Below are 21,134 nucleotides of genomic sequence, written 5' to 3'. Positions count from 1 at the left end.
TACCAAATATGGTTCCTATTTTTCTACTTGCATTTTTATGTGCTTTCGAACTGCTAGGTTGGCAAAAGCTGGGACAAGTAACAGGAGCTCAGTCTGTTATGCAGCGCTAGGGATTCAAACCGCCCAACTGACAACCTTTCTGATTGACAAGTTCAGAGTCACTGAGCCACCGCGTCCCATTTGTGAACTGTAGCTCCAACGATTTAAACCAATTCAGAAGCCTGGGAAAAGTTACACCTATTTGAAATGTGGTTTCTGTTGCAAGAACTGGAAGCTATTACAGATTCCGAATTTGCCTTAGTTGGATTTCTTAGAATTTCTCCCAGCATTCCACAGACATTCCTTTTAACCGGATGTGTGCAATGCTACCCACTTCCCTAAAAAAGCTTGTGTCTTCAGGACCCCTTCAAATGAAGTCTATTTTTTGACATCGCAAAATGAGACAAAGAATCAGCGACTGAAGAATAACAACAGGAAGGATGGCTAATTTTAAATGTAATGACATTCAGTGTGGTTTCAGTGTCTGGATTTATTTTTTTTAGAGAGGTTCATCGTGTCATTCAAAAAGAAGTACAATCTTAATCTAAAAGAGAAACTGTGTCCCTGCTTTTAAGGGTGAATTCAGGGATCAGGTTAAACCATGATGATGTGCAGGGATGTGTACCCTGACTTAAAGTGTGTAATTCTCTACTTGAGGAAGGGATTAATTCAGCTTGGATTTAGATTAATAGAGTTGGAAGGGACCTTGTAGGTCATCTAGTCCAACCCCCGTTCCAAGCAGGGGAACCTACACCTGTAAATGGTTTTCAATAACCACCAAAATAATGGTTGCATGAAAAGAACCGAAAGAGCCTTCAGTGAGGTTTTAGAATTCGGATTGTGGTTTGATGAGGTAGTCTCCAAAGATTGATGAAAGGCATAATAACTAAAATGGAGCCAGGTTACCTGAAGAACCAACTTGTCCCAATCTCATTGACCTGTCCTACCTGGTCAGGCAGGGAACATATGCTGTAGATCCCATTGGTTAAATAATTTTGATGAGTGAGTCCAGAAAGAGAGCCTGATGTAGCAGGACAGATAAAGCCTAGATGAGGGGCAGAGTCAAGAGAGTAAGAAGCCTGGAATCATTACATTCCCACAAGCAATCCAAGTCTACCCCTTCTTGAATTCTGTTAACTCTCATCTAACACCAATCTAGTTCTGAACATTTGTTGACTAGATTCTTGTGTATAGGCATGAGCAAATGAATCAGCTTGATCAGAACTAAGTATGTGGTCCTGATTCTTCATGCCTTCTGTGCAATATCTCCCTCCCCCTCTTCTGAAGCAGACCCCCCCCCACTCTTCTGCCCTTTCAGAAGAGCATCAAGACTCAACTCTGCCAATTGGCATGGGGGTCTACGAGAGGCATGCTACCGTGGATGATGATGATTTGAGAGTACTTCCTCTGCTCCTTTCACATTTTAATAGCTCAGTTTTAACATTGTTCTTAATTCTGTTTTTTTTTTAATCCTATGGTGTTCATTTCTTTTTGTAAACTGCCACTTATCCACTTAGCTGAGATTGAGGATGTAGAAATGTGACCAATAAAGAAATAAGCAAATAAAGAAATTCTGGGAAGGAAAATAGAAAGTAACACAGAAGGCCTTAGTGTGTACCTGTTCATTCTGGGGAGAATTATGGGGGGGGGGGATAGCTGTACTAAAAATCAAAACAAGTAGCACTTCTTTGTACCAAGGGAGTCAATGGATTTGTGTGTCCAGGGAGGGGGGCAGATTTGTGAAGCTGGGCAAAATTTATCATATCAGTGTGTGAACACAGTAATTTATTTTTAAATTCTCTTCAGGAAAGAGTGTCCAATTATTTTCTGTTTTGGTGTAATGGAACAGAATGGTACCGTTTTGAATTTGCTTGAGGGAAACAAAATGGCGTCAGTTTTAGAAATCAGCCCATCAGGTTTGGTTTGGGAAAGGTGAGAGCGCACATTATTTTACTTTTTAGTATTGACTAAATATTAGATCAGTGGTTCTCAACCTTCCCAATGCCGCAACCCTCTAATACAGTAGTTCTTCATGTTGCGGTAACCCCCAACCATCAAATTAGTGTCTCGGTTCCTAAGATCATCAAAATATGTGTTTTCCAATGGTTTTAGGCGACCCCTGTGAAAGGGTCATTCGACACCCCCCCCAAAGGGGTCCAACCCACAGGTTGAGAACCGCTGTACTAGATGCTGAGAACCCTAGGTATTTGTATAGGGATGCAGTGGCTAAGACGCTGAGCTTGTTGATCAGAAAGGTCGGCAGTTCAGCGGTTCGAATCCCTAGTGCCACGTAATGAGTGAGCTCCCGTTACTTGTCCCAGCCTCTGCCAACCTAGCAGTTCAAAAGCATGTAAAAATGCAAATAGAAAAATAGGGACCACCTTTAGTGGAAAGATAACAGCGTTCTGTGGGCCTTTGGTGTTTAGTCATGCCGGCTGCATGACTACTGAGACGTCTTTGAACAGCGCTGGCACCTCGGTTTTGGAACGGAGATGAGCACCGCCCCCTAGAGTCAGGAATGACTAGCACATACTTGCGAGGGGAACATTTACCTTAACCTTTTGTATACATGAATATAGTCAACTAATGGTCAGCTAGATGAATCAATGCAATTTGCATTTAGACCATTTGTGGGAACGTAATGATTCTAGGCTAAGTGCTCGCTTGACTCCATCCCAGGTTCTATCTGCTCTTCCAAGGGGTATAGAATTACTTAAGGAGGCCCATCAGAGTTCATTGGTGACAGTAAGCCTGGTTGTCCAACTCATGTGACCATGTCAGCATGCTAGCAGATTGGCTCCCATAACCACTTAAGATCTAATTTGGGAAAAGAGGCCATCCGAGAGCTTACCCATATTGTAATATTCCGAGAATTCTCAAGATGAGGTCACTAAATTCTCATGGTGGGATTTGGGCCACTTTTAATTTTTAAACTTGAGTCATTTTGTAGGATTGCACGGTGGATTGTCCAGAGCTTGAAAGAGTTTCCAGATTCTGTTTTATTACATAGATGCCCTTGATGGAACATAATACTCTTCTGCAAGATCAGATTTACTCTCGGGCTGGCTGAATGTCAAGTATGTAGGGTAATGTGTAACACTATAGAGTTTGCTTTGGAGAGTCAATGGGAATTTCACTGGACTGACATGGAGATTAGGCCAGGACCTTGTGAGCTTGGGGGGGGGGGCATGCAAAGCAGAATAACAAATCTTTTCATTTCTCTGCTGCAAAATCCAGCCTCGTAGGGTCCCTGCTCCGGAGCTTGTCGGGTGTGAGTCTCTGCTGATAAAGTTGGACCTCAAGGGTCAAGTGGGTTTGCTGCTAACGTACCTGCCTCCCAACTGCGTTGCAGCATCCCTCCCCTCGCTCCTCGAGTCAGTAGCCGAGCTGGCAGTTGAGTTCCCCAGGCTTATAGTTCTGGGGGATTTCAATCTGCCATCGCTCGGTGAACGCTCTGATGGGGCGCAGGAGTTCATGGCTTCCATGACAGCCATGGGCTTGACCCAAGTAATTCGGGGCCCAACCCACGCAGCGGGTCACATGCTCGACCTCGTATTCCTCTCGGAGCAGTGGATGTGTGATCTTGGTCTGAGGGGTAATGAGATCCTACCCCTGTCGTGGTCAGACCACTGCCTACTGAGGCTTGACTTCCGGAGGCCAAACCCCCACCGTAGGGAGGAGGAACCGACCAGATGGTTCCGCCCCAGGCGACTTATGGACCCGTTGAGGTTCCAGACGGAGCTTGGGGTTATTCCTGATACTCTCGCCCACAGTTCGGCGGAGACTCTGGCTGCCGCCTGGTACTCGGCGGCGTCAGAGTCTCTCGACCAGATTGCGCCACTACGGCCCCTCCGGGTCAGTGGATCCCGGAGACCTCCCTGGTTTACCGAGGAGCTCCGGGAGAAGAAACGCCGGAGGAGGTGCCTAGAGCACCAGTGGAGGTCCGATAGGTCCGAGGCGAACCGAGCACTCTTAACTACCTGCACCAAGGACTATGTCCGAGCACTAAGAACTGCAAAAAGATCATATATTTCAGCCTTGGTTGCGTCCGCCGAGTCACGCCCAGCCGCCCTGTTTAGGATAACCCGCTCCCTCCTCAATAGGAGGGATGCGGGAGACCCCTTGCAGGGTAGGGCTGAGGATTATGCTCAATTCTTGGCGGACAAAGTAGCTCGGTTTCGATCGGACTTGGACTCCACCGCAGTAGATCCAGCTGAGACACAGGAGGATCACTTGCCACACCAGTTCTGGGTTGAGTTCCAGGACGTTGCCTCTGGGGATGTGGACAGGGCCATTCGAGCTGTAAGTGCCTCCACTTGTATTCTGGACCCGTGTCCCTCCTGGCTGGTTGCCAACAGCAGGGAGGTGACACATGGCTGGATCCAGGCGGTTGTCACCGCCTCCCTTCGGGAGGGGCACTTCCCCGCCGTACTTAAAACGGCGGTGGTGAGACCCCTCCTGAAGAAACCATCGTTAGATCCAGCCATTTTAAACAACTTTCGTCCTGTCTCCAACCTTCCCTTTATCGGGAAGGTTGTTGAGAAGGTGGTGGCCTTTCAGCTCCAACGGGCCTTGGAGGAAGCTAGCTATCTTGACCCCTTCCAGTCCGGCTTCAGACCTGGTTACAGCACAGAAACCGCTTTGGTCGCATTGACCGATGATCTCTGGAGGGCCAGAGATGGAGGCTATGCGTCCATCCTGGTTCTCCTTGACCTCTCAGCGGCTTTCGATACCATTGACCATGGTATCCTTCTGCGACGACTGCGGGAGGTGGGAGTGGGAGGCACTGTTTTGCGGTGGTTCTCCTCCTACCTCTCGGACAGGTCGCAGTCGGTGTTGGTCGGGGGGCAGAGATCGTCCCTGAGGCCCCTAACGTGTGGGGTGCCACAGGGTTCGGTCTTATCCCCCCTACTATTTAACATATACATGAAACCGCTGGGCGAGATCATTCGGAGGCACGGGATAAAATACCACCAATATGCGGACGATACGCAATTGTATCTGTCCGCCCCGTGCCAACTCAATGAAGCGGTGGATGTGATGAACCGGGGTCTGGAGGCCGTTAAGAACTGGATGAGTGCTAACAAACTGGTACTCAACCCGGACAAGACCGAGTGGCTGTTGTGCTTCCCCCCCAAGAATTTGGCTAATATACCAACGCTTAGGCTGGGGGGTCAAATTTTATACCCCTCAGATAGGGTCCGCAACTTAGGAGTCCTCCTGGACCCACAGCTGACTTTTGATCACCAGCTGTCAGCTGTGACCAGGGGGGCATTTGCCCAGGTTCGCCTGGTCCGCCAGTTGCGGCCCTACCTAGACCGGGGGGCTCTCACAACAGTCACTCGAGCCCTTGTGATCTCTAGACTGGAATACTGCAATGGGCTCTACATGGGGTTGCCCTTGAAGTGCATCCGGCGACTGCAGCTAGTCCAGAATGCAGCCGCGCGAGTGATAGTGGGCGCACCGCGGTTCGCCCACGTTACACCTGTCCTCCGCGAGCTGCACTGGCTACCTGTTGGTCTCCGGGTGCGCTTCAGGGTACTGATGACCACCTTTAAAGCACTCCATGGTAGTGGATCTGAGTACTTGAGAGACCGCCTTCTGCCGATTACTTCCCTAAATCGACCAATTAGATCGCACAGACTGGGCCTCCTCCGAATCCCATCTGCCAGTCAATGCCGACTGGCGACCACACGGAGGAGAGCCTTTTCTGTTGCTGCTCCGACCCTGTGGAACGAGCTCCCCATGGAGATCCGTACCCTCACCACTATCCAGACCTTCCGCGCAGCCCTCAAGATCTGGCTCTCCCAGCAGGCCTGGGGATAGGCTTCCAATTCACCCGCCCGAGTGTTTGATTGTTGAATGAAAGTTGTGTTTTACTATCTTTTCTTTGTTCACATATTGTTTTGTTTTTGACCTTGCACCCCCCCCCCTGTGGTTGTAAGCCGCCCTGAGTCCCCTCAGGGAAAAGGGCGGCATATAAATCCCAATAAACCTAAACCTAAACCTAAACCTGTTCTTCCAAGATGCTTTTCTCTTCTAGTCTTGAAATATGAAAGAATCTGTTGACTTTTAATATCTTTCCACTTTGCATTCAATTTGTATGTCAAAACAAATACGCAACCAAACAGAAGGATGACTGCATCGGCTGCTTTGATTTTGTGAGGTTGCAATGATCTGAAGAATGTCTAGGTAATTAGAGAAGTGATGACAAGTGAAGTTATTTACCTCTTTATCGTTCAAGTAAAGTTTGAGGATTTGAGCTGCACGTCTCTTGAAGTGAAGATTCGGAAGGTTCTCCCCTCCTTCCAGCTGTTACTACAGAAATGTTTGCAAAGACAGTTCTTGGGAATGGGGTTTCTGGAATGAAAATCTCATACAGGATGGAGTTTTAGACCAGGGGCATCAAACTCAAGGCCCGGGGGCTGAATATTGACAGGTATTTCTCTCTCTGGGAACAATAAGAATATATATGCCAAACAACACTCTGCATTGGCAACAGGAAGGACATTTGGCCAGTAAACACTTAGCTCCATTCAGATGCCCAGACTCTGCCCTGCAAAAGATTATGGGGTTGTTAAAAGAAAAAGATTGATTTTATTGTCATTTTTATTATTATTGTAAGCCACTCACAATCATTGAGAGTTGGGCAGGCACACACATTTAATGAATGATATTACAATTGCCTCCCCTTCCTTATTCTGTCCTCAGGGATCACCAACCTGCAGCTCTGGAGCCGCATGTGGCTCTTTCATCCCTCTGCTGCAGCTCCCTGTCGCTCAAAATATGCGTCACAACCACCAATGTGTGATACCTGCCGATATGCAATTTATTGAGCTTTTTGACCCCCGGTAGGCCAACCATGGATAAATCCAAGAAAAGAAAAGTTTCAGAAGAAAACAACGTTTAATTCAACTACATATGCTAGTTCTGTGGCTGCTCACGAAATAGTCAGACACAGGAAGGGTTTTGTGGCTTCCGCTGTTTTCTTTTCTGTGGGAAACGGGTCCAGATGGCTCTTTCAGTGTTTAAGGTTGCCGACCCTCTGTCCTAGCTACTTCATGAGGCTGAACTGTGGCTAGTGGTTTCCCTACGGTGCTAAGTCAAGATTTAGTTGAATCTGAATGTGAACCAGAGTGTTAGCAGTGAATTATGACTTCTAGTTCTGTAACTCATTGAAACCATAGTTTGTAGCAAGTTACCGAATTTTGGATTGCCTTAACAACGACTTCGTCTTGATATGGATTCTTAGCTGGAGTAGCTTGACATGGTAGACTGCAGCAATGGCAATAGCATTTAGACTTGTATACCGCTTCATAGTGCTTTACAGCCCTCTCTAAATGGTTTACAAGGTCAGCCTATTGCCCCCAACAATCTGGGTCCTCATTTTACTGACCCTGGAAGGATGGAAAGCCGAGTCAACCTTGAGCTGGTCATGATCAAACACCTGGCAGTTGGCAGAGTCAGCCTGCTACTGTACCTCCACAAGGGATTTTTACTGTGTTTTTATACTATCACAGGACAATCCCCTTATCTTGTACCTTAAACAGGACACTTGATCCATTGTCATTGGATATCGTTTTTCTGCTGTGCAGTAAGCACATATAACAGCAGGGATCAATCAAGTGCCACATGCTTTATTGATAACCCCGTGGACAGCCAAGAAAACAGACAAATGCATCACAGGGTAAATCATAGTTCCCACATGAAGCACAAAGGGCCAGCCTCAAAATTGCCATGTTTTGAATACATTATGTCAAAACTTGGCTGTCTGGGAGAAAACTATAATGTTGCAAAAGGTAGAAAGAAAGAGAAGAGGACAACTAGTAGCAAGACTGAGTTACAGAGATGAAGAGGGTACCATGAAAGAAGACCAGGTTAGGGACAGATTGTCATCCAGAAAATCTATGTGGTTGCTAAGATTCAAGAATGACTCAAGGGCACAATCATTCGTTGAGTCAATGGCAGCATGTTAGCAAAGTCGTGAGGTTCATCTTCTCTTCTGCTGTATGGAGAACTCAGAAGTCATTTTTCTAGCTGGTTGGACAAGCTGTTCCCCTGGAAGTGAGCATCGTTTCTAGAACATGGCACTAGCTGCCCACTGCACTATTGTCATGGTACTGGGATTGAATTTGGGCCTGAGGAGCAGTCAGATAAGAGGGAAGGGAGCCCACAGCTGCATAAGGGGCAGAGAAAGAAGCTCAGAAAGGATCCTCCCTAACTTATTAGGCTGCGAAAAGTGACGGCTGAGGATTTGTACTTTCAGACCTTCAAAATTCTGCTATTGTATCTTTACAATATTTTACAATTAGCTCATTGGGTCTATTTCTTGTCTAATCTTCCTGGGAAGGCTGACCGTTACCCTCAGTTTCAGCTCATCTCTAGATCGATTTTGCAAGAACCGATTCATGGGGGGAACTGTGCCACATTTCACAATTGTTTTAAGCTTACGGCTGTCCAGCTAACCCGAAAACACCAAGGAAAAAGTGATTATTGCTGTCTCTGTGGCAGGGGGGTCGATTTCATTGAGGGGCGCAACAGGGTTGTGTTTGACCTCGAGGGGCTGGGGTGGGCATGGCTAGCTGGATGTTGCCCATATCGGGGGCTCCTGTGATTGTCCCAGCGCTCTGCCAGTGAAAACGGGCTCCCAAGCTCCGTTTTTGGCTGCTGTGGCCTCCTGCAACCCTCTGCCCATGAAAAGGGAGCTCCGGAGGGCTGCACATGGCCCTCCCAAGTGCCATTTTCACTGGCAGAAGCACCATGGGCTGGTCCTTCGCTGTTTTTCAGGGCAGCCCCACAGGCCAGATCTAAGTACCCCATGGGCTGGATCTGGCCCCCGGGCCTTGAGTTTGACATCCCTGCTGTATGGGAATACAATCCCAACTGTGTTTATTTTGATACCTCTTGGTATTGTACAACATGAGTGAAAATCTGAAAAGCTCTTTCTTTCCCCCTGTGTCTTCTCTTTGTTTTGGTCTTGGTTTTTGGTTTTTTCTTTCCCTGAAAAGAAGAAGCCATACCAGAGAACAAAGCATCGGGCTCTACCATTCTTGAGTTCCAAGAATTTCTTTAAGCTCTTCTTGCTTTTCTTAGAAAATAAAATACGTAACAATTGTCCACTGGTTTGTTAGGAATTCTGCTCCTCTGTGCCCAGAAACACAAACCTCTAAATTGAGATGACCAATAGCATCTTGGAACTGGAGAGAATCCTTCTTAGTTTATTCTCTCTTCTGTCCTATCAGGAAGCCACTGTTGTTTGATTTTGCCAATAGCAACGTTTGAAATAGAGCCAGGTGTTGTCTTTATGCAATCAGGGCATTCAGAATTGTTTTAAGAAATAACTGGATACACACAATGCGTTCAATCCAGTGGTGAAATTCAATTTTATTTTACTACCGGTTCTGTGGGCGTGGCTTGGTGGGTGTGGCAGAGGAAGGATACTGCAAAATCCCCATTCCCTCCCCACTCCTGGGGGAAAGATGATGCAAAATCCCCATTCCCTCCCCTTTCCAGGGGAAGGATACTGCAAAATCCCCATTTCCTCCCGATCAGCTGGGACTTGGGAGGCAGAGAATAGATGGGGGCGGGACCAGTCAGAGTGGGTATTTGCCGGTTCTCCAAAATACTCAAAATTTCCGCTATCGATTCTCCAGAACCTGTCAGACCCTTCTGAATTTCACCCCTGGTACAATCAGAGTGATATTTACAAAAATCAAGATTTTAATAGGCTTCATCAACATATAATGAGTCATCACAGAAGATGGTGTGTTGGAGAAGACTCTTGAAGACTCTCTTGGACAGCAAGGAGAGCAGATCAATCAATCCTGAATGAAATAAACCCAAGTGTTCTTTGGAAGGAGAGATCCTGAAGCTGAAGCTCAAATACTTCGGCCACCAAATGAGAAGAGAGAGCTCCTTAGAGAAGACCCTGATGTTGGGAACGATGGAAGGCAAAAGGAGAAAGAGGACGGCAGAAGATGAGATGTTAGATAATGACTTCAGGGCAATGAACATGAAGTTGTGCAAATTCTAGGAGACACTAGATCAGAGGGGGAAGGGGAGCAGAGGACTGGCTTGCTGTATTCTATGGAGTTGTAAAGACTCAGACATGCAGTGACTGAATGACAACAGCAGGCATGGTTGAGAAATATAAATTGGCCAACTAGTCTCTGTATCTGCTAGTGACCCATTTATCAGTACATTGATAAAATGGGGTCAGAGTCACTGATCTTTCAGAAAAGGGGGATTGCCTTGCTTACCATCAAACAAGCTGGGTTCTCACAGAGCCTTGTTAGCAGATTTATTAAAAGGTGACTGTCCTGAGAGCCTCTTGGACTGCAAGGAGATCCAATCAGTCCATCCTAAAGGAAATCAACCCTGCCTGTCCTTTGGAGAAATAGATCCTGAAGGTTAAGCTTAAGTATTTTGGCCACCAAACAAGAAGAGAGGACTCCTTGGAGAAGACCCTCATGTTGGGAAAGATGGAAGGCGAAAGGAGACGGGGTCAAGAGATGATTAGATAGGGTCATTGACACAATGAACATGAATTTGGACAAACTCTGGGAAGAAATGGAGGACAGGTATGGAGGTATACAAAAAGTCAGACAATGACCTAGCAACTGAACAACAACAACAACACATCATCAACAACAACACAGAAGATGATAGAGCTGAAGGTGTTCAGATAGAAGTCAGAGAGCCATCAGTGTGTTCCTGCAGTGGGTTGGACTAAATGGTCTCTGATGTCCCTTCCCACCCTTCAGTTATTCTGTGAAATCATCATGGCACATTGGGTTTGTCAGTCATCCCTGATGCTACTCAGAAATGCTTAAAGAATTGAATCTTTTCACACTTTCAGGAATTTGCATGCATGACAACAACAGAAATCTCAGTAACACAGGAACCGAGCACAAGCTGTTTTGCCAATCCTTTTGAAGATCTCAAGTATGTGGCATCCATCCTCTTGTCTCCTTCGCTTCTGCCCATCTGGCTCTCCAGGGACTTTTCCTTCTCAGCCTTTCCTTTTCAAGGCAATATATTTTAATGAAAAACAGCTCGTCCTTTGGTGTGTTAGGGTTGAAATCCAGGTTCTCATCTGTCTTCCTAAAATGATCCAGCTCAGAAGCTGAATGGCAATTTTTTAAAATCAGGTTTAGTTTCTTTGGCCTCTTGGGTTGGGTACATACCTTATATTTTGCAACACTCCTTTACATGGGTAACTCTCAGATAAGTGGTCATGAAACCATGAAGAAATAAGAGCAGTGGGAAGATAGACTGGGGCAGAAGGAAGCTGCAGCTGAGATAACAGAAATAAGAGAATAACAGAGTTGGAAGAGACCTTGGAGGTCTTCTAGTCCAACCCCCTGCTCAAACAGAAGACCCTATAGCAGTGATGGCAAACCTTAGAATGCACACTCATCAGAGGCGCCACCCAGAAGAGAAGCTGCCAAGTGGGCATGAGCACGCTGGGAAATGAACTTCCAATTTCCATGTGCACCACCAAGGTTGTCTTCCAGTTACTGGCACGCATGCCCGTGTGATGAATAGTTGGGCGGTGCACAATGGAAGTTGGAAGACCAGCTCTCCATGTGCAAAAAACAGCTGGTTGTCACCTGTGCATGTGCACCAGAAACCCGAAAGAGGAACGGGCGATGCTGCATGTGCTAGCTGACATGGCTCCGTGTGCCACTTTGGGCACCCATGCCATAGTTTCACCATCATGGCTCGATAGGTTCTGCAAACTGGATGATAGTAGAAGGTAGACTTATTTTAGTCTTATGTGATAATGTTTGACTCTTATCTTGAACTGTGTTAGTCCCCCCCCCCAGTCACAATTGGGGGCAATTGCAAGAGAGACAGAAAACAGGTTTGAGGGCTGGGTGTGTTCCTAAATCCGTGGATGACCAGTTCAGGAATTGGGACAGATTCCTGAGAAATGTAAACTCTGGAATCCCATGGAGTTCAAGCTTTCAAAGGGGTCTTCCTTGTTGAAATTCAGCCCCAACATATGGCAGGATGGTGATTGAAGAGAGGAGTTGTAGAACACAACATTTTGATGGCACTGGGTTGGGAAACAGATCTGTGGCAAGTCATTGGTTGTGATGTTGGACAACCTCTTCTTATTCCCAGCTGAAGATGCGAACAGGAGAACTGTATGTCTGGTTGGTCAGTCACTTGGTCGCTTCTCATGTTCTCACCTTGAATTGATTCATGTTACCAAAATGGAATTTGTGGATGAGACCAAAAGTAAGATGTTTCTTTGGAAAGAAGGGCTTAAAAGATATATTGAGAGTCATGGTAATGATTCTCCAAACGAAAGAGAAGATTTAAAAAATAAAATTAGAAACATGGGTTGCTGACTAAGGTTGGAGAGCATATAGTGATTCCAGATGTCTGTGGAGATTCTCAATCATCCAAGTCATGGTTGTCCCAAAGGTGGTTTTCCAAAAGATAGATTTCTTGTTTGTGGGTGGGGTTTCTGTACATTTCAGTGTTTTGGCTTCTGTCTTCCTTAATGTGTACTGCACAATCCAGGAAAGCCAAACTATTTTCCGTAACATCTTCTTGTGTGAACTTAATGTTCCTGTCCACAACATCGATGTATTTGGACAAGAAAGTTTAGTTGCCTTTTGGAAAAGCATTTTTGGGACACCGATCCAGATGAAGAAAGAAGAACCAACCAAGTGGAGGTTCTTTCATTATAGACATCTAACATGCTTTCTTCAACTTAAACCCATCTTCTCCCACTTGTTTCCTTGCAGAAGTCCTGGGACAGCAATTCCCAGAACACAAAGCCATGTTAGATATAAAGCCATGTTTCATCTTCAATTAAACAGTGTGTTATCCGGGTACAGATATCTTTGTAAAATAACAACCAAAATTTACGGTAATATTCATTACATTAACATGAATTCTATAATATTAAAATAATAATATTGAACATGATAATCATATTTGCTTTTCTCTCTTTAACATATCTTCTTTATTTCACTAATCTTTTTCCCCCTGTTTCTAACTTCCATTTTTGTTATCTAACCATTGATACAATAAGTCCCATGTCATGTAATATTTAGTTTGTTCTTTTCCCTTAATTGCTAGCCTTAATCTATCCATTTCTGCACCTTCTAATATTTTCCTGATCACATTCTCATCTGTGGAGATCTCTTCACTTTTTCAATTCTGTGCAAATACGATTCTAGCTGCAGATAATATATGAATAACTAGATATCCATTCCCCTTACTATATTTTTCGGGTAAAATCCCCAACAAGAATTTTTCTGGCTTTAAGTCAATGTATTGCTTTATCATTTCTTCTAGCCACGTACTGTATTTTTTTGACAATAAGACGCTCTGGATTATAAGACACATCTTGTTTTTTTCTTTGAAGACATTTCGCTTCTCATCCAAGAAGCTTCTTCAGCTCTGACTGGATGGTGGAGAATGGAAGGATTTATATTTCTTGCAGACAGCTGGTCAAAAAATGCAGTTTTTTTTCCTCTGGAAATCCATTCTACTCCCATACCATTCCAAGGTGTTCATTCCAAATTGTATAGCTAAAAGTCATCCAAATCTCAGTTATCCAGGTCCATGCATTTTATGGATGAGAAGCAAAACGAGTTAAAGAAAAAACAAGAAAGTACAGTTGCCTCCTGAAAAAGCACCTTTGGGACAACCATGACCTGGATGACTGAGAAATCTCTACAGATTTTTCACTATACAATTTGGGATGAACACCCTTGACATGGTGTGGGAGTAGGAATGGATTTCCAGAAGAAAAATTGCAGACTGTAGGAATCACTTGCTTTAATCAGGTGACTCTGAGGACACAGACAAACCTCCAAGTGGCCTCAGTGACTCTCTAAAAGGATGCAAATGACCAGCTGTCTGCAAGGAGCATAAATCCTTCCATTCCCCACCATCCAGTCAGAGCTGAAGAAGATTCTTGGATGAGAAGCGAAACGTCTTCAAAGAAAAACCAGAAACTCCAGTTTCCTCCTGAAAAAGCACCCTGGATGATTGAGAATCTCTACAGACATTTAGCTATACAATTTGGGATGAACACCCTTTGAATGGTGTGGGAGTAGAAATGGATTTCTAGGGGTGGGGAGTGGGGGAAGCTGCAGATATTCGCCACTATTGCAAATCATTTCAGATATTCCGAAGGAGTCAATTGAATTCTGAGGTCGGATGAAACAACTGTTGCAGCGTCCCAAAAAGTCTTGAGAGAAACCATGTTTTCCAGTTGGGCCCTATTTTTTCCCCCCAGTCAATGATTAATAGCATTTTTGGCATTGTAGTTGTCATGGCGCCAGAGTCGGCCTATGACCTCCAAGCCATGAAGATTTATATGTCAACAATTTATAAACCTCTCGATGAAAATGGAAAAAAAATAATGGCTTTTCTTTAGAAAACACAATGCAAAGCAGTCCTGCTAAACAATCTCTGGAAAATATTAAGTTTATTAACAGGAAGAGCGCCACAGCTCAGCTGTTTTGCGTAGAGAAGGTCCTGGATTCAGGTTTAACAGATTAACAGAGTTGGAAGGGACTTTGTAGGTCATCAAGTCCAACCCCCTGCTCAAGCAGGAGACCCTACACCATTTCTGACAAATGGCAGTCCTGTCTCTTCTTGAAAGCCTCCAGTGATGAAGCTTCCACAACTTCTGAACTTCTGTTCTGTTGGTTGATTGTTTTCACTGTTAGAATGTTCCTCCTTATTTAACAAAGGTTGAATCTCTCCTTGGTCAGTTTCCATCCATTATTCCTTGTCTGGCGTTCAGGTGTCTTAGAAAATAGCTTGACCCCCTTCCTCTCTGTGGCAGTCCCTCAAATATTGAAACAGTGCTATCCTATCTCCCCTGGTCCTTCTCTTCACTAGACTATCCATGTCCAGTTCCTGTAACCGTTCTTCATAAGTTTTAGTCTCCAGTCCCCTAATCATCCTGTTTGCTCTTCTCCGCACTCTTTGTAGAGCCTCAATATCTTTTTTATAGTGTGGTGGCCAAAACTGGACGCATTACTCTAGGCGTGGTCTTACTAGGGCTTTATATAGAGTGGTTATTAGTATCTCACGTGTATCCCTCTTTTACTGCATCTTAGGATTGCATTGGCTTTTTTGGCTGCCGCCACACATGGCTGGCTCAAATTTAGTGGGTTGTCCACTAAGACTCCAAGATCCCTCTCACAGTCACTGCTATTAAGCCTGGTTTCACCCAATTTATAGGTGTACTTTTGTTTTTTCTTGCCTAAGTGTAGGACTTTACTTTTCTTTACACTGAATTTCATTTTGTTAGATGAAGCCCAGTGTTCAAGTCTGAGCCTGTCTTCTAGGGTGTTAGCTCTTCCTGCCAAGTTCTCCTCTGTTCTTTGGTTTGTTTTTAAGGATGAGATAGCAGTCTCCCTCAAGAGTCTTAACAGGTCAACTGCAGGCCAGTTCAGCAGATAAGACAAAAAGGTATGCAAGTAGCCCTCGACTTACGAGCCCAAAATTTATGTTGCTAAGAGAGAAATTTGTTAAGTGAGCTTTGCCCCACGTTACGACTTTCGTTGCCACATTTGTTAACTGAATCCCTGCAGTTGTTAAATCAGTAACACAGTTCTTAAGGGAATCTGGCTTTCCCCATCGATTTCCCTTGTCAGAAGGTTGCAAAAGCGGATCGCAGGATCCCGGGACGTCATAAAATATGAGCCAGTTGCCAAGTATCTGAATGTAAATCACATGACCATGGAGATGCTGCAACAGTCGTAAGTTTGAAAAATGGGCACTTTTTTCAGAGCTGTTGTAACTTTGAATGGTCACTTAATGAACTGCTGTAAGTCGTACTGTTCTGACCGAGGCTTCCCGAGAATATGAAACAAACCCCTTGTCCCTTTTATTAATTTACTGTGAATTCTGCTTATTCCCATCCAGCAAAATCTTTCAAGAGAGGTTTTACAGTCACAGACCTTATCTGGCTTGGAGAGCTGCCAGGCCGATCTCTGCCAAACTTGCAAAGGGGTCTCAGAGAGTCACGAACCAATTAAGCGAACTACTGGTCTCCTGCAAAGTCCACTCCCCTTTCGCTCCCTTTTTATTTCCTCTGGGAGAAGCTATTCATCGTTCACCTGTGGCCTTACTCCCAAGTCAATCCCTGTTCTTTAGCTGTTCCCTTCATCTGGCAAGTCTGTGCATGCGCACACTGGGAACAGGCTCCAGTTGTTCGTCTGCCTCACTGATGTCTGACTCTGAAGGCAGCTGATAACTGGCATAAGGCCCTGGCCCCCTCTCTGCCTCTGACACAGAGCCTTCTCCAGACTCCAGGACTGGCTCATGTTCCTCCCCAACCTCCTCACTGTTCGAGTCTGGTGCCAGTTCTGCTGGCAGGCCACAACACCTACAAAAAGTACTGTAGTGTACTTCCAAAAAGTATTTTTTGCTCTTTCGTCCTGTGTGTCCAAAAATTACCCTTTTCTACAGTATTCCCATTGGAAAAATGGGAAGAGAACAGCCATCTTGATACTTGAAAGTGCCTTTAAGGTCACAGTTTAAGTAAGGTAATAAAGTTCAATAAAATAAGCCCTCAAGGTGGTACTCTAATGGGCATTGCCATGCCAGGAGAATCAAACTCGCGAATCAAAGGGAAACACTGATTCCGGCAGCAGGATTGTGTTGGTTCCGTTGTGAGCCATTTCCTGGCATTGCAAATCAGTCCCGCCCTTCTGTGCCAGGACTCGGGAGGGTGAGAGCAATGTGGCTTAGCTTGTTTGGAGGATGGGAGCTCCCAATATCGTCCTTAGCCCAAAGGAACGAACTATGGTTCCTTCCTGTAGCAAAATATGGGACAGTTGTTGCTGCTGCCTTCTCTGTCTATGCTCCTCTTCCCTCCTTCAAACTTCTTGTGGGGGCTTGCACAAAATGGTTGGTTTTTTTTTAGGCCCTGCTTATTCATAGAAGGACTGTCACAATGAGTTGTCGCAGTGAGCAACAGGTATTAGTTAAGAAAATGATGAGTTTCTTGTTCAGGGACCCAAGGGTGATCAGTACCTTTTCTTTCATTGTCGTCATCCTCCTCCTCCTCTCTCCCCTGCAAATCCCACTGCCTTCTAACATTGATGATGTTACCTAGTTTGGCCAATGAAACGTCTTCAAGAAAACAACCAAATTCAAAGAGCACCAAGAACACCACAATCCTCTTCTTCCTCTTCTTCCTCTTCTCCCTTCTTCCTCTTCTCCCTCCTCTTCCTCCTCCTCCTCTTCTCTCTTCTCCCTTCTCCCTCTTCCTCCTCCTCCCCCTTCTCCCTCCTCCTCCTCTTCCTCCTGGTTCCTCAGCCTTATGGCTCTTACTATTGGGACAATTTGCTTACCCTTAAAGTTGGCTGAATGAGAGTCCTTATGCAGAGATTCTTAATTTGCCTGAAACTTAAGAAAAATGGCAAACGATTCCATATCCCCCCCCCCCCAAATGAAGTTGCACTACACACTCCTGGTGGGATCAGCTCGTTTCCCCAAGAGTGGGTCAGTCAGATGCCTTTTATGTTTAACTTTAAAGAATACAGTTAGCAAGACACACATTACAGAATGGAAAATTTGCCCCTCTGCTGTCCACGACTCCCCCTCCCTCCCTCATTTCTTCCTGCGTTTTCAGAGATCGCATCTCTTGAGCAGTGCGAGATTCCCCTTGCAGAAAACTTTTTCCTTTTCTTAAATAGAACCCTTTCAGTGGGAGAGCTCAGGTTGCGAATTTCCTGAGCGCACAAGATAATTGCACTCCAGCAGATACAGGAATGACGTAGGATGTCAGGAGGAAGCCCACCTCAGGGACTTCCATTAAGAAGCGTGAAATAATTGTCGGGGTAAATGGGTAAACAGAAGGTTAACGAGCTTTCTGTATAACTGGCTCTTTGTTTGAAAGTTAAAAGAAGGATTCTTTCTACACTCCATGAGAAAAGTATGAGACAACAGCTTGAACCCACAATCAAAGTCCTTTTGCAAACCAGAAAGCAATTAGTTGAATGCCAAATAACACGCAGGGTTCACAAACAAAAAATGCCTTTTATTTTTTTTGGAAGTAACAGTGTAATGTTGCACAAAGCTGCATTAAACTCCACTGTGGCTCCTGTAGGAATGTTGATAACTTTCCAGTCATAGTTTGGGAATGGAGAGGTTACAGTGACATCTTTCATTGTTTGGTCCTTTTTTTTCTTTGCTCATTATAAACTTTAACGAGGCAGCCCAGTTCAAACAATGGGACACAAAATAGGCGGGAGGGGAGGATGCAGCGAACGTCTCATAACAACAAATAGACAATACTTAAAACGCAACGTGTAAAATGTGAATTTTACAGGCATCTGCTCTGAAATACTGGAATGAAACAGTTTGCAAAGGATGAATAGGTTCTAGAATTGTCCTTTTGATTACCAGGATATTCACAAAGTTTCTGTCTGTAACTGACAGGAAAAAAGATGCCCTGTTAAATACCCCGTTTTCCCCAAAATAAGACCTCCCCGGATAATAAGCCCACACGGGCTTTTGAGCGCATGCGCTAAAATAAGCCCCCCCAATAAGCCCTCCCTGAATATATTGCAACACAGCAGCAGCCATGAGGTGACCACACTCACCGCCTCCTACACCTCAAAAATAATAAGACTTCCCCCAAAATAAGGCCAAGCGCTTATTTCAGGGGGGCAAAAGAAAATAAGCCCCTGTCTTATTTTCGGGGAAACACGGTAGAGGTGACTTCCCACTCTAGCTGCTTTCCTGAGCTGAATTGGGTGGGCTAAACTTCAAATAAATTTTAGATTCTAATCTCTTCCTTTTCTCCCCAGTTTTAAATAACACCTTTTGAATGGTGAATGGAAACAAACATTAGAATCGTCACTTTTAGTTTGTTGTTTTTATGCTGATCTGCGGGAAGCGATAGTTTTGAAGCAAAGGTACACACACACACACACACACACACACACATCCTTTTCAGGAAAATTTTAGATTGTCCCTTGTGAAATTTATCTGGTTGGTTTATCCGGTTCATCCTTAGCTGTCCCAGGAACAGACTGTGATATTTTGGGTGTGAGAGATCACATCCATGGTAATTTTCTCTTCCTAAGATACTAGTTCTTATGAAGGACTGCAGGAATTTCATGCAGAAATCTTAGGTTCCAGAGGGGAATTCCAATTATATTGGCTACAAGTTATTTATTGGCCTAACTTTGTGTTTGTGTATATATGCTAGAGGAGAGCGCCCCAATCTTTCTGTCTTTGCAGACTGGCGGGTATGCGTGTGAGAGAGGAGATCGGGTATGCATGCAAACAGCTCCATTATGCAAGTGGTGGAGCCGTGTGCCCACTGCTCATGGAAATAGTGGGCCTGTGTTTGCCCACTGATCGTACAAGTGTGTGTGTGTGGGGGGGCATATTTGCCCACCACTTCTGTGCCTAGTAATGCACCACGGCCTGGGAGTTGGAGACTCCTATCTAGAGTACATCTGTCTGTCTCTCTGTCTGTCTGTCTTGCATACCCAAATGCATACTGTGTGTCTGTTTATATTTGCATAACTGCTTCATTCTCATAAAATTGGCAGCTGTGTAAATCTCTTTCTTTCTTGGTGCAAAAATTGTTATATTTATTACGCCTCGTACACATGGTTGCTGTAACAGCTCACTTTATACAAAAATGTAAATACCACTCCACTGCATGCATTCCTTGATAATAAAAAAAAATTCACTGTATTTTCCATTGTAATTAAAAAAATGATATTGATAAATGGTTAATTCTTGGCAATAATCTGATTCTTAATCCTTGTTTGCAGAAATAAACACATTTTCTTCGTTGCTCCCTGCTATAGTGATATGCTAGCTGTCTTGTTTTAGATGATATACATTTTTACACTAGAGCTTCTAACAGTTTAGATTTACACTTGTTTATTTGTTTGTTTGTTTGTTTGTTGGATTTATATGCCGCCCTTCTCCCAAAGGACTCAGGGCGGCATACAACATAAACCCCCCCACATATTACAAAAGTTAAAAAGGAAATTAAACAGTTTAGTATCATACCATATTAGCATACCATATTAGCGTAAGGTACAGCATGTTATTATACAAACTCCTTAGTTATCTCAGTATTTTATCTTCTCCCTTGGATTTTACCTTTGGGTTGTGTGTATTTTTAAATTTTGACCGAATAAAGATTATTACGAATTCTTGTTAGGTTCATTTGAAAAGTGTGACGTTGAATCACATTTCCCCCCCTTTCTTCTCCTTTGCAGCCAACTGGGTACATGGAAAGCTCCATTTCCTACAGTTCGATCGAAGATATTCAGTTGCTCTCTTGGGAAAATGCCCCAAAGTATTGTTTACAGCTCACAATTCCCGGAGGAACAGTTCTGCTCCAGGTATAGTAAACACCACTGAAAACTTGTTTTGTTTTCTTACTGTTGAATCTTTCTCTTTTTTTCTCTTTGCTGAAGTCCTTTTTTTCCCTTTCAATACTTTATTATATATTTATTTTGATTGATTAGCCTATAGGCCCCTGATGGCGAACCTATGCCACAGGTGCCACGCAGGGACTTCTTGGTGGGCATGCCGGCTGTCACCCCGCCCAGCTCCGCCGTGCGTGCCTTCCGCCGGCTAGCTGGTCTTCGGGTCTCCGCTGCACATCCGCTGAGGGCGGGATGCATGCGGAGAACACACACACTTGTGCGGGAGGGCAGGGTGCATGCACAGGGGGTGTTCACATTGCATTTTGGGGCCTCGCACAGTGCCCCCGTGCCCAGTTTTGGCTTCCAGGTTGGTGCAGGAAGCCTTCTAGGCCCAAAACAGGGGCTTGGGGGTTGGTGCAGGAGACCTTCTGTTTTGGGCCTGGAAAGCCGCCTTCACCAACCCGGAAGCCGAAAATGGGTGAGGGGATGCACACGCGCATGTGCAGGGGGGGAACACTCAGGGGGTCATGCATGCATGCACAGGGGTCACACAGGCATTGGATTATAGGTGCAGGCGCACTGTTGCGCACGCGCACGCTTTCGGCACACAACAACAAAAAGGTTAGCCATCGTTGCTATAGGCCCATGGAGGCGAACCTATGGCACGCGTGCAACAGGTGGCACACAGAGCCATTTGTTAGG

At 44.9% G+C, this 21,134-nt stretch overlaps 1 protein-coding gene across 1 annotated transcript in view; it reads left to right on the top strand.

Annotated features, from left to right (window-relative positions):
- CMIP (c-Maf inducing protein) overlaps positions 1-21,134 on the top strand; it is a 178,681-nt gene that overhangs the window by 81,383 nt on the left and 76,164 nt on the right. Inside the window, exon 2 of the mRNA XM_032230400.1 lies at positions 20,280-20,405. Coding sequence (XP_032086291.1) covers positions 20,280-20,405 — 126 coding nt within the window. The remainder of the gene's footprint in view (positions 1-20,279; positions 20,406-21,134) is intronic.

The sequence above is a fragment of the Thamnophis elegans genome, chromosome 14 (genome assembly GCF_009769535.1).
Source record: "Thamnophis elegans isolate rThaEle1 chromosome 14, rThaEle1.pri, whole genome shotgun sequence".
Classification (NCBI taxonomy): domain Eukaryota; kingdom Metazoa; phylum Chordata; class Lepidosauria; order Squamata; family Colubridae; genus Thamnophis; species Thamnophis elegans.
This window is presented reverse-complemented; position numbering and strand designations above follow the sequence as displayed.